The 19347-nt window shown below is 32.5% G+C and overlaps 1 protein-coding gene and 1 pseudogene across 1 annotated transcript; both read right to left on the bottom strand.

The window, feature by feature from the left end:
* Positions 1–1449: 1449 nt before the first annotated feature.
* LOC117215956 lies at positions 1450–1917 on the bottom strand (the record flags this gene model as incomplete). Its single annotated transcript, XM_033462511.1, has 1 exon — positions 1450–1917. A coding segment is annotated over exon 1 (354 nt), but the record flags the coding sequence as incomplete, so codon positions are not given.
* Positions 1918–1990: 73 nt separating this feature from the next.
* Positions 1991–2789, bottom strand: LOC117215957 (annotated as a pseudogene).
* Positions 2790–19347: the final 16558 nt, after the last annotated feature.

The following is a 19347-nucleotide window of genomic DNA, read 5'->3' as shown; positions in this document are numbered from 1 at the left end:
CTTCTAATTCTCGTTCTCCCCATTTCCATTTTCTTTGTCTCCTCTTGTTCTTTCGTTTTTTTTCGAAAACTACACTCTTGGCCTTTTTCGTGCTCAGTTCCAATTCGGTTTCCTTTAAAAATATTTCGAATCTCTTTAGCATTTCCTTTAGCTTCTCCTCTCTATCAGCCATCAGCACAATATCGTCTGCATATGTCAATGACCATACCTTTCTTTCTCCTGCCACTATGCCCCCCCCCTACCCGACTTGTCCTTTCCTTAATTCTTCTTCCAGCCCCGCCACGTAGATGTTAAATAGGGCTCAACGGGCATCCTTGTCTGACTCCCCTCACTGTCCAAAATTCTTTTGTGTTGTTATTCTTGATTCTTACCACATTCTTTGTTTCTACGTATATCTCTTTATTCCTTCTGGTTAAGTTTTCGTTAATCCCCATTTTTCTCATTTTCTCCTCCAATTTCTTTCTGTTTAGCCTGTCGAACGCCGCTTTTAAGTCCGCAAAGCAGGCATGTAGTTTTTCTTTTTCTCTACTCAACTGTTTGTCTATGATATGGTTTATCACAAATACCGCGTCTTTCTTTTCTGAATCCAAATTGGCTCTCTTTCAGTTTGTTTTCAATCTCTGCCTTCAGTCGTTCGTGCAGTATCCCTGCACAGATCTTGTATGCTGTATCCATTAATGTTACTTTTCTGTAACCCTTCCCTACTCTCTTGTCCCTCTTTTTATATATCGGACATATTTGCTCCTTTTTTCCAATCTTCTGATATCCCCACCCCATTCCATATTTTCCTTAACAGAGCCCATAACGCTTCACCCACTTCCTTCGGTGCATACTTCTCCTTCAAGTTTCTTAGTTTGTATATCACCTCTTCCTTCTCTATATATTATCTTCTCTCTCATCCATTATTTTCTCTTCTGCTCGATGCTCCTCTTTTTTCCTGCTCTCTTTGTGCTCTGTTCCTTCTAAAATTTCCATAAAATGATTTTTCCACTCTTCCTCGCTTATTTCATATAATCTTCATCTATATTCTCTCTTCTTCTTCTGTATTTATTTATGTATTTCCACGCTTCTTGTTCTGTTTTGATCTTCTTGATTTTCACCATTTCTTCTTCTTCGTATCTTTCCTTTCTTTGTTTGCACCTCTATTTGAATGCCTTTTTTCCTCCATAAGAGCTTCTCTACTGTATTTTCCTTTCATAAACTTTGTCACCTTCCTTCTCATCTCTCTTTTACTCTCTTTTCCTCTCTTTCTATTCCTTATCTTTACTTTCTTCTTTTGCATTGCTTCGTTTATCTTCTTGTTGATTTCTGTCCACATTTCCGCTACTGTTCTTTCGTTGCAGGTCCAGTCTTTACATTCGTCCAAGTATTTTTCCACACTTTTGTTTGTCCATTCCCTCTTCTCCTTCTCTTCTTCTTCCTTTTCCTCATTTTTTTGTAATTCCGCGCCCCCCCCCCTATTTCTATTTCTAGCGGCATGTGGCCTGACTCTGTTCTTTTTCCTATTTTCATGTAAATTATTTCTTCTGTCGCCTCCTGATTGCCAATCACATAGTCTATTACTGAGTTTCCTCTCTCGCCAATATAGGTCCGCTCCTCTCCTTCTTTATCGCTGCCATTGATTATCTTTAGCAGTGTTCTTCCTTCCACGTTTATTGTCTTGTCTTTTGATCGTCTGTTTTTTTCTTTCCCTACGTCCTCGTTTATCGACCCTCCCTCTTCTCCCGTTCTTGCGTTCCAGTCTCCGCCGATGATCACCACTTCCTCTTCTCTTCCGTCTACTCTTTCCTCTATTTTTTCCATGTCCCTTATGTATCTTGATTATAAACCATCATTATCCTATACGTCTTGTAATTGTATATTATTTTTCTTCCAACTATATTATCACTAATTCCTTTATATCCTATTTCTCTTAGGTTTTTATTTATACCCGTTGTTATTCTTCCCTTTGCTCTTCCTTTTTTCCTTACTGTCATTGCTGCTCTGCATTTCCAGTCGAATTCTTTGGGTAGTCTATATTTTAACTTTTCTCTTTTGTCCTTACTTATTAGCCCTGCTACATTTCAGAAGCACGTTTTCATCCCCATTGTAGTCCCCCCTCCTGTTCCTCTTTTTTCATTTTCCTTCCCCTCTCTTTCTTTCTTCCTCCAGCCTCTCTTCGTTTTCGTTCCACCTGTACCATTTGTTCTCTATTGTTAGTTTCTTGTATCCTGTCCTTACATATTCGCCTTGTTCCATTCTTTCTCTGGCTACCCTTCTTATGTGTTGCTTCCCATCCCTTTCTTTTTTTGTCAGATCATCGTCCATGTATACACCCTTTTCCCATTTGCTTTTCTCCTTCATTATCCTTATTTTTTCCTCCATTGATTTCATCGTTGCCACTATTATTGTGTTCTTGCCCCCCCCCCACCTTTATCATATGTGCTTTTTCTACTTCTGCCCCTATCCTCATTTTTTCGTTTATGAACTCCTTTACTGTTTCTTCATTGCTTCCTTCGTTCCAGTCCACTCCCTTGATTACTATGTTTCTTCTTCTTTCCTCTCTCTCTGCACTGTCCTGATCCTCTCCAATTCTTCTGATTCTACCCAATAATTCTTTCTTTTCCCATTCCCACTCTCCTTTCTCTCTGTCTGTCTCTCTTTCTCTTCTTTCCCTTCTTTCCCTTTCCTCTTTCATTTCTCTCTTCAGCTCCTCCACTTGCTTTTCCAATATATATATATTTTATTTCCTCGATCATTGCCTCGAATCCTCTTTCCATTTTCTCTATTTTTTCCACCACTGTCTCCATTACTTTCTCTCTGGCTGGTGTCTCTTTTTCTGTCGAACTGTATTTGTCCAGTGTATTTTTGAAGACTGCTTTACCAGTACTCCTTGGTCTTCCCCTGTTTGTCGCCATCTGCCGTTTCCCTACCTTACTTTGTTTTGCCGCGCTTCTAGCCTCCTAACCTCTTCTTTTCTAGTTTTTCTTATTTGTAGCTTTCTCTCGTTCTTGTCTCCTTTTTCGCTTTTCTTTTGCCTTCTCCTTGTATGCTCACTCTTTATTTTCCCTTCTTCATGCCTCTTTATGCTTCCTGTTCCTTTTTCCCTTCACACTTCACTTTTTCCCCAGAGATCTCCGTCCGTGTGTTACCCTCGGCCCGAACCGAACCGAAAGCCCAAGTAAGGATTACTATTTTTGGCAAGCGAGTTTATGTAATTGTCCATTTTGTCGTCATATGCTTTAGAGAATTTTGTGTGCACTTAGTATCGATGTTAGTATAGTTGATATATATATATATATATATATATATATATATATATGGATATGTGTATATTAGTTAGTTAGAGGAGGTAGAACAAGAATTTTCCCGTTGATGGATTGGATAAGAATGTGAATTTTCGTTGTTTGATATAAATTTATTCCTACGTTTGCCTTCTTCTTCTCTTTTAATTTCGCTCTAGTAGTTTGTCGTTAGAACCAAAGCTCAGTTCATTTACTACGATGGTTTCTATTGCCACAATTTTCTTGCCCTTCGAGTTTAATAATCGAGGATGATTCCAACGATCCTCCCTGTGTGGGGTTCGTGTGGTTTCGCAAGCCTTGCCCAAAGACGGGCAATATTTTGACAACAGTGGGAGGAGGAATGCGAAGATCGATGGGTGTTTTCGATAATCGAAAACACCGTTTGCACACGCCAACACAGCGAACGATCCTTTGGTTAAATTTTCGAAGGGAAATTGTTCTGCTATTTCTCTCTTACAATCGCATGCAATGATGGCAAGAATATCGGTAAATAGCAATGCCGGTATTGCTCTTAATTTTCGATTGACCCTGACGATGTATTTAATGGTCCTCTCTGTGCGGGACTTGTGTGATTTCGCAAGCCTTGCCCAAAGACGGGCAATGTTTTGCCAACAATGGGAGAAAGAATGCGAAGATCAGTGGGTGTTTGAGTAGCTGAAAACACCGTTCGCACAAGCCGACACAGCGGACAACCCCTTTGTTTAAAGTTTAAACAATGATTCTATCTTCAAAACCGTTCACGAAAATAAAACGAGGTCGATGATAGGAAGTTCTAATTCGATTCTCGAGGGCAACGAAATTATCAGAGAAGAAGGAAATTTTCAAAATTAATTTTCTTACCTTGAGGAGTAGGTGCTGTCTGGCGCCATTACCTTAGCTGCTCCGGTGGTCGTCGATGTTTTTGTTGGGTTTATTACTTGAACTCGAATATAGTTTACTATCAACTTTTACTTTATTTATCTATTTCGATACAGACTGAACAATTTACTAACTGGATTAATACCGCAATTACAATGCCCGTTTCTGTCTAAGCGATGAAATGAGGACTTCAAAGATAAAATTTTCTTTTTACTTAGTCGCGGCTCTCTTTTCTTGACCGAAAAACTAAAGACCCCGAAACGCAAAATACTATACAAAATTTTTAAACGCAATGATGAGCGCAATAACGAAAGTAGTAACAATGAACACAAAGAGTGAACAAAATAATAATGAACCGTAATAACAATGATCACTAAGAATGAATACAAAAATAATGAGCACAATATGGTACGTAAATTATAATGAGCACAAAGAATGATTAAAATAATAATGAGCGCTGCGCTATGTTGCTACGCTTATTTATAATGCCATCCCCCACGGAGTGGTGGTCCACTGGGGCTTCACTTCCGTGGGAATCGGGATGTTGCAGTTTGGGTTTCCTGAAATCGTACGTGAGACTGTCTTCTCATATCTATGATTCTTACCTCTGAATGAAAATCGACGCATCATAATAGTGTGATGCTGGTAGTGAACATCTTAAGAGAATCTTAATTAGCCTAGGCCCTGTTTTTAATATTTGATTTCATTCGACTGCATGTGGCCTTCTTTCATCTACTGGCCGTCGGTTTTTCGTAATCGCCACGCAAGCACGTGTTGCCGTACGGGTATATGTGTCGCTATCGAGTTTTACTGCCTCGGCTCCCATTGTTGGCATAACATACGGTCAGCGTTACAGTTACGTAATTATTTCATTCTAACCACTTCTAGTTAATTATGATTGCGACAATAGATCATGGGAGTTGTGGTGTCTTGACAAGAGATACCCTGCTTTCTCCCATGGGTTATTTACATTTTCCATTTCTGCTGCTATATTTTTATTGATTGTAGTATAATTTGACATTAATTGATGTACGGTACAAGGAGAAATGAGAACATTCTCCCATGAGAATATTATATGTTTTACCAGTTTATATTTTTTAAATGTTATATTTTATAAATTATATACATGCAGAAAAGATATGAAAGTTATAGAAGGAAATCTAAATAGAATCTTGTTATATTTTTTATTGATTACTATTAAGGTGTTTTGAAAGCAAAATGATAGCTTATACGCAATATTTTATTGTTTTACTTCTCATTGAATTATGCAAGTAAATCAGTTAGTCAATCAAAGTAAGACTATATATACATTACAAATAACTGTAACGTCTTAAAAATTACAAAATTCATTAATGGATATTGAAACATGGTAACATAATCCTTAGAAAGGTCTGTGAAATATAACACAAGGGTGAGCAGAGAGCAATCGCCGGTATCAACGAATGCCAAAGGATATGCCAAAATAGTAGGTCTTATTAAACGATCTTTTATTAAACGATCGACGCTTTTGCAACGATGTAAACATTTGAAACATCCAACATTGAAACGCTGGATATTTCTCGCCTCTCGCCGTAGAGAAAAGCTATAGAAATTACGAAAGTACGTATGCAGTGTAGGAAGTATCGAAGAAAGGATGTATTTAGTGATGGAAAATAATTTGACTCGAATGCGTTAGATGTTCCTAAGAATCATGCAGTACTAAACCATTATTCAGATAAAAGAAAAGGAGAAGAAAAGTGGAAAGATTAGAAATGATATACTTGCGTTGCGAACTTTGGGACGGAAACGGAAAGAAGATGCGCATGATACGTTTAGAATATGAACATGTTGGGTAGTGGAGAAATGACACTTATAGATATATGGAAGGAAAAAAATAATAACGGATGGATTCTTTCGTTCGTGCACTTAAATCAGATGATCATGTGGTTAGTATGAATTTCTGTAATAACGTCATTGGAAGAAATGGAGTTAATTATTCCTGCGCGATATAAAACGCAGCATACGCCAACCTCCTAATTATGGAAATTTTCATCACTTTATAGACGAATATATTTGTATGATTTGAATGTACAACTATCTCTAAAGAAATTACATGTAGAATTTTAGCATGTTTCTCTTGGCATAAAAATTGTGCAATATGATCAAGCAACAGTGATATAAAATAATATCACGTTGCAGTTTATCTGAACGAAAAAACGAAATATTTACTTGTGTAATATTCACAAATAAAACTATGCAATTACCAGAGATATCGCAATCGATCGAAAATGTTGCACGATTCAAAACAGTTTCTTAAAAAAAGTTGAAAGAAGTGTTGGTTTATTAGATCATGTGAAACAAGAAAGTATTCACATAATGACAACTCCGAGGCTCTACTTCCTAGGATTATAGGATTTGAAGGTGCAGTTCTACCCCAGAAATGCTTGTAGAGCCTCTTCACCTCGCTTGCCTCTGGCGGTTGCCTGCCTGGTTCTAAGTAAGCCAAGTCATTGTTAACAATTACATCGGCCAACATCCTTGGACACATTTTAAAGATCTCCTGACAGCATGCGTTGACCCAAGATGACGGCATGCAGATAGGTTGTGTTCGCGTCGCTTCGTACACTGTCCGTGTGTACAAACAGTACGCCACGAATGTAATCCAGATGTCTTCACGTGGGCAGACGCCACCCGCCACCCGCCACCCGCCACGAATGCAAGCATGGTTTTGCAACCCTTGAAAACGCAAAAGCCTGAAAAAGGGGCAGAGTGGTCAACCCCTAAAGATATTAATATAAGCGCTACACCGATAAAGCAAAACAGCCCAGAAATCAAGAAGCGGTCTGATGAAGAGAAGGAGGATACTAAAGAAGAATCGCGGCCAATACCCGACATAAGGGAACGAGCTAGCGATATGGAAAAGAGGGTCCTACCATTCTGCCACGACACGAGCAACAAAGTTAACAAGGGCAAACCGCAACGATAATGCGTTACTTTAAGGATATGAGAGGATTTGTGGAGAATCTCCTGCTCCACAACTGTCATCTAGCCGGAAGGCTAGAACAAGCTAAAAGCTAAGAATAAGGAAACTGCGATATTAAGCGCTGTGAGTAAGTCGCTGGAAGCCAGCAAGCGGCTTAAAACGGCCGTTAAGAAAACAACGAAGGCCGAGCCAAAACAGCTCTCGTACGCGGAAAAAGTGAAGATGGCCAGCAATAAAGCGGACAAATGGCGGTAAAACCACCGAGAAATGTGGTTATAATCCGGTCGGAAGTTGAGGATGGTGAAATAAGAACCAGCGGAGAAGCGCGCGACGCGCTATTCACGCTAGTAATCCCCCGTAAAGGGGGAATACAAGTCACAGCAGTTGAAAAAAAAAAGCGACACCGGCCTAATCGTGGAAACGACGAAGAACTGAAGCCGGAAGGACTGAAAGCGTTCACGGAGGATGTACAGAATACACACATAACGTACGGACATTCGGAGAAAAAATAAAATAATCAGATGACTCATGCGAAAAATCGTTCTTCACATAAGTGGATGAATATCTGAAAAATATTCGAAATTCGAACATCTTACACATGTTCGCACATTTATCGAGAAGTGAGTTGTGTATTATACAATTTTTCTAGATGTATATGTTTTTTTGTCACATAAATGTTATTAGGCCAGTTGCTGAACAAGAGCATAAAGATTCATCACTTTGAGCTGAGGCATATGCTTGTACGAGTTTAAAATAATCTTCTTACCATTGAAATCTATCCATAGTTACGCTATAAATTATAATACAATTTGTATATTGTATTTGTATTCAACAGTACATCTCAACTGAACAAATGTATCGCGTAACAACTATTTATCACTAAAGCGAAGATGTCTAACCCAATCGAATTTTATTGTCAATGTTAGTATTATTTTAGAAATGATATAAATAGTAAAAATGAAAAGGAAACAACTTTTAATTCTCTGATAATTTAATAAGAGGAGCATCTAACGCTCCTTTTCTCTCGATCTGTTTAGCAATAATTTTATTCACTAATTTTTCGAGAGCTTCCAATATGATCTCACTGCGCTCAAGACTGTCAATAGACAACGTGCAGAGAAAACTTTGATGCCTCATCTGTGAAATGCTGTCAAAAAGGCTTTAAGTGAAAACATACATACATGCCTGTATGAAAACTGCAACTGCTCATGAATTCAATTTCGACTCGGATTTGAGAATCCTATAAGATATCATTTTAAACTATACTAAATATATAGAGTACGCTGTCCCGCGTATCCTGAAGATATCTTTAAAATGACGGTCCTACCAAATTAAATTCAGACTGTTTTCTGAAACTGCTTAATCAAATGATGCATTGATTTATTTTTATAGTAGTAAATCTGGGCATCAGAAATTTGCTCCGTCCATTTGAAAGTCCATCGAACTCGGTCTATTTATCACCGTTACGAAACATATATACTCTAGTAGGAACATTCCTAACACGATAATGCTTAGAGGAAAGCACGCCAGAATCGCTGTCTCTCAAATCCATTCAATGAATAAGAGACGAATGAAGATGCGTATTATAGTTATATGCAAGTATCCGTAAAGTGGTGTGAGACGTTCGAACAGGTTTGTTCGATGAAAATCAGCTACATACTCTGTTCCGGGTGAAGAAATGAGCCGCAAGTGGAAAAGGGTGAAAAGGGAAGGGGAAATAAGGAGAATACAAAGAGTTGATGAATGTAAGGAATGAAAGCTGAATCTCAAAATAAAGAACAAGAAAGAACAAGCTACTTACGATAACACGATTGCTAGTCATCTGTTCTCGATGACGATTGCCATACCACCGCCCTTGTTGAATATTTTAGCAGTGCTAGTATATTTGAGCATATTATATTTATATTTCGATGCACACTACCTCTTCGACCATTTATTTCCGTGATTATGACTGAAGAACAAACAGAAGATACTTATCGTAAATGAAATTTAAGCAAGAAGGAACTTTTTGCGATGTTAACTCCAAATGAGAAAATATGTATATATCAGTATGGATCATGACCTGCCTATTTTTACATTAAATGTTTTGAAAGGTTGTATTTCAAAGCATGGCATGGTTTTCGTCGAAGGAAATCGTTTCGTGGAAGGAAATAGTTTCAAATAGTGAAAGAGCAAAATTATATAACTCTGAAAGAATAATATAATTTAACATGAAAATATTAGAAAACTGAGTACATCGAAATATAATAGATATTTTACAAGGGAAGTAAAAATATAGGTAAATAAATATAAGTAAAAAAGTATAAGAAATCATTTATTTTTTCTAAAATATATTTTGTATGGCGCGTGCTATCATTTTGTTATCTCAAATTTATCTTCTATTTATATTTCTTTACATAATTTTCACAATATATTTATGAATTAGATGTATTTTCATAACCTACTACTAGCGTTCTACTAGCGAGTTTTCGCATGCTCAATGAGATATGTAGTATAGGAAGTGCATAAATATATATTTTTTATGTATCTTCAAACACGAACTAGAATATCGAGCATGTTATCATTTTCCTGTGGATTGTAAAATGATCAACCGTGGTTGATAAATTAACAAATTGTAAAAATTTGTCGATTTGTAGTACGAGTGCGGAGTGCGAGTAGTAACGATAGTGAACACACAATTGAATACCCAAACGACAAACTCCTGAGCTTTATACTTATTTTTACGTGGGTCCAAACTTTATCGATTCGATATAGGCTCCGACCGCTCTGGGTTATTTAAAATATATGTCGGGTTAAGATGGGAATTTTGGGCGCGTGACAACTCTTCGCGTGGACTAGCAAATGTATTTCCCATTGTATCGGCACCTCCGAGGTAACCTCACACGTGGCTAGGCTCGCTCTCGATGCTGCATGCCGCCACAATCACACTTCTCGGAAAACCCATACAACCACTCGTCAGACCTCCGTTAGGCAAAACGTTTATCTCGTGACCGTGGCTACGTTCGGCGACCAATTGTCACCTATAATAAAATCTAGGCTAAAGTACTAGAGGATGTTCCGAAAATTTCCAAGGAAAGGCTTCGGCTTTCCTTGCATCTCCGACATATAGGTAGAGAAATAGGAAAGGATAGGGGAAGACGTTTGGATATAGTGGATTTGAAGTACAATTTCATTCGCAAAATATAGCGAACCAAGAAAGAACCGTGGAAAGATTTGGACATTTGTGCGCTTCATGTGACGCTGGAGAGAAGAAAAGAAAAAAGAAACGAGAGGGAAGAGACCAAAAGAATGAAAAATGAAACCTTTCTTCACAAAAGACAGAAAAGATTCACTATGCATATTATTCGCTTCGCCTTATCGTTATCCACGTACGCACGCACGCACGCACGCACGCACATTCACGGTTTCACCTTATACACTTGTTGTGTACTATCGTATCATTTTACCGACCAGTAGCGGTTGAAAATCCTATGTACTGTCTACCTCTCACTCGGTCGCAGATACATCGTTGAAGCCAGTTTAGACTCTAGCTCTGTTTAGACTCTAGGATATCGCGCGGGAATATACGCGCTTTTTCTCATATCTATAGAAATGTTAACTCAAATTTGGCGAAATTACTTATAATATTTATATTGATATTTATTTGATCTATTAGAATCGTTTTTAGATTAATATTTATATAATATTCCATAATCCATACAATGATTTTCCTCAAGCAAATAATAATTTAATATTTTTTTAAAAGTGTGATATCGTCCAAAACAATCGCTTCTGTGTAATGGAACATTGCAAAATTTACAGACAAAACATATTCTACTTCTTTTCTTTTTTAATTGTGCAAATTCTACATTGGGGTTTTGGGGCTTTTTTACTCCGACGACTAGACACTATGTTTATAAGTTTATGTTTTCCGAAATTTTATAGTCTTTGTGGGTGATCTAGTCTGGATGATCTGCTTGTCATATGTCTCATAAGTGTTTGCTGTACTAGATATTTCTTCGTCGTTTTCCTTTGATCCACAATCTTCTATCCACGAAATTATCACTTTTTGCAGGAAATTTTTTATATGTATTCTTATTCTATGGCCCATAATCATTCCCGTTGGGACCCCGGGAGCATCTCCTTTCGTCCCCTCGTAGTGGTGATCCCCACCGCTTGCCCTTCACCGTCGTTACTTCTGAGGTGATGGGCGTGATAGGTATTGAAGGAACACTCGAATATGTTTAACAATAAATATTTATTAACAAAATATATTCGGTGAGTATACTTGACGTAAAACTCGCGGTTATTAATTTCGGTTCGCGGTTCGCGATTACAAGTTCGAACTCGGGTAGATTCGGGTAGATACGATTCGATATGCGCTACGAGTTCGGACGATGATTGCCTGAGATGTCGAGCAACTCGGATCAGTGATTGCTGCCAACTATCAACTATCAATTCGGACAGGCGTCTCGCGACTGACTTTCCGTCACGATGATGCTGGCTAGGAAAAACTATGATGGGGTGTGTCTAAGGATACGAGATCATCGGATTCGTTTAGGAAAGCGTTGGTTCGGAAAGTGAGGGAAGTGGACGTCGTTGTTAATTGGCTAAATTTTGAGTTGGTGGTTGGAAAAGGATACTAACCATCCTTGAGAGAAAGATGCTAGTAGGAAGCGTCGTACGTGAGAAAAGCAGATTTCCCGTATCTTCCCGTAGTAGGTGGTAGATTTAGGGACTATTGGGATAAAGATTGTTTGTCCGTTTGAAGGACCTTAATTAACAAAATCCTAAGATTGGGGTTAGGTTGGGGTTAGGTTTAATTAATTAATTTAAATAATTTAAAAAATAATAAATTTTATTTTATAAATAAAATTTTTTATTGATGATTTATTAACATTTTGATTATACTTACTTGATTAGAAAAACAAATAATTGAATATCCATATACAAATTTAAATATATTATTTACATCATTATATTTTATATATTTAATTTTATCATTTTTTATAAATAATATTTGAGATATATTATTAAAAAAAAATAATTAGTTAATGAACTCGAATAAGTATATGACTTGAAATCATATTATAGAAATAAAATTTTCTATTAACTTTAAATAAACAATTATCTAATTATAAATTAAAATTTAATTATATAATTAAATTATTATAATTATTAAACCTAAATAATTTATTTAATTCAAATCAAAATTAATTACATTTACATTTTTTTTAATTTTAAATTTATCTAATAAATTTATAATTTATTTAATAAAACCTATAAATAAATTAAATATAAAAAATAAAAAATTTAATATATATATATATCTATAAATACATATATATATAAATATTTTAAAATTTAAATACACATATATTTATATATATATATATATATTTAATATATTTAAATACACACACAAATCTACTTATTTATATTTATATATATATATATATATATAAACACAAACTTACTAATAATATTAATATATTTATATAAATACATACAAATTTATTAATATACACACATATTTAAATATATATATAAAATACACACACACACACACACATATTTAAATATAATTTTTAAAATAAAATTAATTTTTAAATTAATAATACTAATTAAAAATCAATAAATAAATATTGAATAATTTATTTATATGTATATATATAAATAAAATAAAAATTAATTTTTTAATTAATTAAATTTATATAAACAAACTTTTATATATTTAAATATAATAATTAAAAACTTAATCTATATATATATATACATATAAATTTTTATAATTTTTAAATTAATAAAATTAATTTAAAATTAATAATAATTTATTATAAAAAAATTTTATTAAAAATTAAATATTTTTTTAAATACAAATTAAAATACTATCAAAACAATAAATTCTTTTATTAAATAAATTAATATTAAATATATTAAAATTAACACTAATAATTCAACCCAACATATTATTATTAATTTATCATATCGAATACGAGGTAATACACCACGAATTATAATTAATAAAATTAAATGAAATAAATAAACTAAAATAAAACTAAATGATCATCAATTTAATCCAAAAAACATTATTGTTAATAATAATCTTATAAATATAACATTTAAATATTCAGATAAAAAAATTAATACAAATAATCTTCTATAATATTCAACATTAAATCCAGAAACTAATTCTGATTCACCTTCAATCAAATCAATTGGAACTCGATTTAAATCAATTAATGCTCTAATTATAAAAATAATATATAAAGGATATATAAAAAAAATATATATTATATTGAAATTTTATAAATATAAATAAAGAATAATTCTCAATTAAAATTATTAGTAAAAAAAAACCAAAAATAATAAAATTTCAAATGAAATTATTTGAGAAACTGAACGTAATGAACCTAAAATTGAATAATTACATAAAGACACTCAACCAATTATTATAATAGGATAAACTATTAAACTCAAAATTAATATTAAAAAAATAATTCTATAATCAATAAAAAAAAAAGAATATATTCAAGGATAAATAAATCATAATATTAATGATAAAAAAAATATAATTATTGGACTATATAAATATAAATTATTAAAATTAAAAAAAAATTCCTTTGATATCAATTTTAAAGCATCTCTAAAAGGTTGAAATAAACCTTTAATTATTAATTTATTTGGACCTTTTCGTAATTGAATATAACCTAATATTTTACGTTCAAATAAAGTTAAAAAAGCTACTCTAATCAAAATTATTAATATTATAAATAAAATATTTAAAAAAAAAATTATTATATATTATAATTCTATTATAATTTATTTAAATTCTAAATTTAATGCACTAAATTTGCTAATATAATCAAAATTATTAATTGAAATTAATAATATAATTTAATTAAAAATTATAGTCCTTTCGTACAAATAATTTATTTATTTTTATAGATAGAAACCAATCTGACTCACGTCGATTTGAACTCAAATCATGTAAGATTTTAAAAGTCGAACAGACTTAATTATTAAACTTCTGCATTTAAAATTTATCTTAATTCAACATCGAGGTCGCAATCATCTTTATTAATATGATCTTTAAAAAGATATTACGCTGTTATCCCTAAGGTAATTTATTCTTTTAATTTATAATACAAGATCATTAATTATTCTTAAATTAAAGTTTATATTTAAAATAAAGTTCTATAAATTTAACAATCCTCCCAATTAAATATTTACATTTAAAAATATATATAATCTAAATATAAATATAAAATTCTATAGGGTCTTATCGTCCCATAAAAAAATTTTAGCATTTTTACTAAAAATTTAAATTTATTATATATATATGAGACAGTATATATCTCATTAATTCTTTCATTCTAGTTTTTAATTAAAAAACAATTGATTATGCTACCTTTGTACAGTCAATTATACTGCAGCCATTAAATTATTAAATCATTGGGCAGATAGACTTAAAATTAAAATCAATAAGCCATGTTTTTGATAAACAGGTGAATATATTTAATTTGCCTAATTCCTTATATATATGTATATATTTCAAAATTTATTAAAAAATAAAAATTTTAAACATAAAATATTACTAATATAATCATTATACTTAATTTAAATAAATTATAAATTATTTTTTTTATAATAAATATATATTATTCAATTTTATATAAATTTCTTAAATTTTTAAAATAAAATCATTAAATTATTAAGTATTTATTAATAAAAATTATTACTAAATCAATATAATTATAATATAAATTTTTAAATAATAATAATAATTTAATTATATATTTAAATTTATAGATTATCCCATAAATTTTTTATATAAAAATAAAAAAAATTATAAAATAAATTTTTTATATTTTTTATATATAAATTAAATTCATTTAAAAAAAAACTAGATATAAAAAATTTATTTAACTCTTTTTCTTTCGAGAATAATGAAATTATTAAATTATATTAATTAACCCTGATACAAAAGGTACAAAATTTATTTTACTTATTTAATTCTTTAAAATTTCATTCACATTACTAAATCTATAAATCATTATATTATTTCATAAATTATTACTTTAACAATTATTTATTATACAACTTTCAAAAATATAATTTAATAAATTTTAAACTAAAATATTAAATTTATTATTTAAAAAAAAATTCAATTTAAATAATTTTCATTAAAAATGAAATATTATAAAAACTAATTTTTTATCTAAAAACATTTTCCAATATTTTTACTATGTTACGACTTATTCCACAAATGAAATTGACGGGCAATTTGTACACTTTTCAAAACTATTTTCAAATTAATTAATTTATTAATTTTACTTTTGAATCCTCTTTCAAATTAATATTAAAATATAATTATTAAAAAATTAAATTTATTATAACTCATAAATTCTTAAATATACTACATTTTGATTTGAATTAAAATTTTGTATTAAATTTTTATTAAAATTAATTTTATATAATAATATACAACAATACATAAACATCTACTTAAGTTTATCTTATCGTGGATTATCAAATTAAACCACAAGTGGCAGATAGCGCGGAGACAATGTATCTATGTGCTGAATCAAAAGTAAAACTTTTTTATTTCTAATTTCTCCAAAATTAAACTTTTACTAATATATTTGTGATGTTAGATTTACTTATTGATATGTATTTAATTATCATTTACTCAGTAAGCAAATATGCTCCAAATTATATCGTGCTTGGTCTTATCTGAATGAGAAAAGTGTGACAAATATGTTGGTAAATGATTTCATTTACTACAATGAATCAAAAATAAAAAGAATTTGATTTATGAGTTGAGGGTCTCAGCTTGTGGGAAGTTTTTAATGTTTGCGTAATGTACGCCTAGTATAGGTGCTCACATAAACGTTGCACTTCATACTACCATTTATTGACTTACAATGTAACCATTCCTTAGACTATGAACTTACAAACTAGTATAGGGAGGCCCGATATTGTATTATGGATCGCTGACATTTTAGGAGGGGGAAGAAAGAGAATAAACGTATGAGATATATAATTACGTATATATGATTACACAATTGCAGGGAACATTTTCTTAATTTAACTGTGTTTGTATAACTGTGTTTGTCAATTCACATCAGAGACCAGGCCACACACCGCGGGCAGGATGGCGCCCAGATGTCTGCACATCCTTGGCGCGTGCCCTCAGTAGTCCTAAGTACCCACCAGGGGTCTTGGAATTTTCATAGTTAAGGTCCTTCAGGCCAAGCGAGTATCTCTTGTCTTAGATTTCCTTTTACGTTTATTGTTTACTACGGGTTAACAGGGAAAGTAGGTTTTCCTCGCGTCTGCTATGTTGCGTTAGCAACTTTCTCACGAGGGCGGCTAAAACCCTTCCTGGTCCACCAACCGTCTTATTATCCAATCGGAGAAAGATGTCTACTACCCTCACTTCCTTAACAAAAATTATCATCAACAAGTCCGATAGTCCCGTGTCCTTAGACACACCCATCCCTAGCTTTCCCCAGACACAGTATCGTCAGTAAAACTTCACTTATTCCGTATCCTTAGAATAGTCAACATATCTTTACCGGTCTCTATCCTTATAACAGTCGCGTACTTAACGTATCAGTGTAACTAGGTTTTACATAAGGTGATTGGAGTGAATTGTGATTTGTGTGTGTTAATTCAGTGTGTATTTCATTGTGATTGCTGAATTCATAATAAAGATTAATGAAAACAAAATTAATAGTTGTGTTACGACTCAGCTATTTTATTTTATCGTCTAACCCTCAAGTTTACGTGACATTTGCATTGTTCTTTTGTGATCTTTGCTTACAATCTTTGGTTCATTTACTAACTAAACATACGGTTTTCTTATTGCTATAATTTAATTTTCTACGGTGGTTAGCCACCAATATTTATCTTTATTGTCTTTGAGTGTCTCACTTAAATCTACGGTTGACAATTTATACATAAGTCTTATATCGCTATCCTTATGGTCTATGTCGCTATCGTACAGTATTTTTTATTATTACGTTTCTGCTGTAGTGATAGAATAATGCTAAGTTATTATTGTTTTGGATTAATTTCACGCTATCTAAACAGGTGAAGGATTCCGGGGGGAAATAACCTGTTTTTTGAACGTGTTTATGGTATAACGGGTTTGACTATAGATTGTGGGCGACGATGAAGTTTATGATTATTTTGTGTATCTTTGACCAGTGGTCTGACTAATTTAAGAATGAAGAATCGATATGGATTAATTTGGGCTCTTCGTATAGCTTGTGATTTGCTATATTTGCTAAATTTCAATTCTGGCAATCTATATATTCCTAAACATGCTGTGATGTATTTTCTTTCAATGATTCTTAATTTTTCCGTGGCGTTGACACTTACATTGAAACAGATTTAACGACCATACATTAGAATGGTTGGTCTAATTAGTGTTTTGTAGCAGTGAAGTTTTATTGATCTGTGCGAATCTTTCGAGTAAGGTAGTCTTATGAGGTATAAGAAGAACTTATCTGCTTTCTATAACTGTGTCTTTATGTTGTCATTGTGATTTAACCCGAAGTTTAGATGGACTCCGAAGCATCTAACTTTGTTTGCATCGGAAAATTTTCCGTTGATATTTTCTGTTGTATGGAAGAATATTTTCGAATTTATTCTCACGTCGTACTTTGCTTTTGAAGTTTTTGAAATATATGGACTGAACGAGATTGTTTCACATTTATGGGTGTAGATTCTTAGCTTCCGTGTTGGAAAGCGTAATTTTTTACTTTCTTGACTAGGTCTTGCAGCTGGATTTTTATTTGTCAGGGTTTATTGTTTCTTGTTTTATTGTTTATTAACATATCATTTACGAATGCTATTGCTGATTTATTATTTTGATTGCCGTTCTTGTTCATGCCATACATTTATAATAGGACACTAAACATGGATATTGAACAGGATAGGCCAGTTTACCGTGTCTTACTGTAGATCTCGATGCGTTTGGTCCTTTTGCTTGATCCCTCTGAGAGGTAGAAGTATCTATCATTTTCTTTTTAATTTTTCCTTTATTAAACGTTCTTATTTGTTTCTACAGATACTTACATTTTTGTATCATTTGCTAATTACTATAGCATGGGAATTTCTGTGCTATTACCCATAATAAAAAAAAAAACCAAATAAAATAAGGAAGGTTTTTAACGTTTTAATTAGAATGTATGGGTGTGTGATTTGTTAATAATTGAGGATGAGTAAGGATAACTATTATCATTATTATTATCATTATTCTTATCATTATCATTATCATTATCATCATCATCATCATCATCATCATCATCATCATTATTATTATTATTATTATTATTATTATTATTATTATTATTATTATTATTATTTTCTGTGTCCCTTGGTTCTCCTGTTATTTCTCATTCTTCTATTACGTGTCTCAGGTCTTCTTCTTTCTTTTTACATAGCTTGCATCTTTTTTCTCCCTCTTCTTTCCAGTATTCCCTTGATTTAGTCTCGTTTCCACATCTGAATCTTGCTAATATTTTTCTGTCCTTCCACTTCATCCTCCCTTCTAAGTATTTTGCTAACTCTTCTTTGGCGATTTTTCTATAATGTTTGTCATATTTTGATTCCCTTATCCTTTCCCCCCTCTCTTCTGCTTCTCTCTTTCTCCTTTCTTCTATAATTTGGTCTAGTGTCATCTTTTCTTGCTCTTCTCTTACTTCCATCTGTGTCCCTCCATTTCTCATCCTTTCTAGTCCCTTCTTTCTCTCTCTTGCTCTTTTCCGTTATTGGCCATTTCCCCAGTTTCTCTCTCTTTCCTTTATGCACTTCTTTACTAGTTCCTTTTTTGACCCTATGGCTTTCCCTTCATACCTTGCTGCTCTTCCTAATACTGTTTCTTTGATTTCTGTTAGCTTACATTCTTCTATCGATATATAATTCGGTGTTGTCATATCTAAACCTAAGCTCCATTTCACATATCTTCTTTGTATTCTATCCAGCCTTTCTTCCATGTTCCAGCCTCATACCTATGCTCCAAACAGCGCCACGTTCCAAACATCTTCATTCTCCTCTTGTTGTCATGTTTGGAAATTTTTTCTTCCACGCTCCATGTTTTCTTCATTGCTATTCTTGCTCTCTTTTTCCTGTCTTCTATGTGTTTCTCATCACTACCGTTTTTTCAGTAGTATGTACCCTAGGTATCTTATCTCGTCCACTTCTTCTAATTCTCGTTCTCCCCATTTCCATTTTCTTTGTCTCCTCTTGTTC

This window comes from Bombus bifarius, unplaced genomic scaffold (assembly GCF_011952205.1).
Source record: "Bombus bifarius isolate JDL3187 unplaced genomic scaffold, Bbif_JDL3187 scf7180000009944_frag, whole genome shotgun sequence".
Classification (NCBI taxonomy): Eukaryota; Metazoa; Arthropoda; class Insecta; order Hymenoptera; family Apidae; genus Bombus; species Bombus bifarius.
This window is presented reverse-complemented; position numbering and strand designations above follow the sequence as displayed.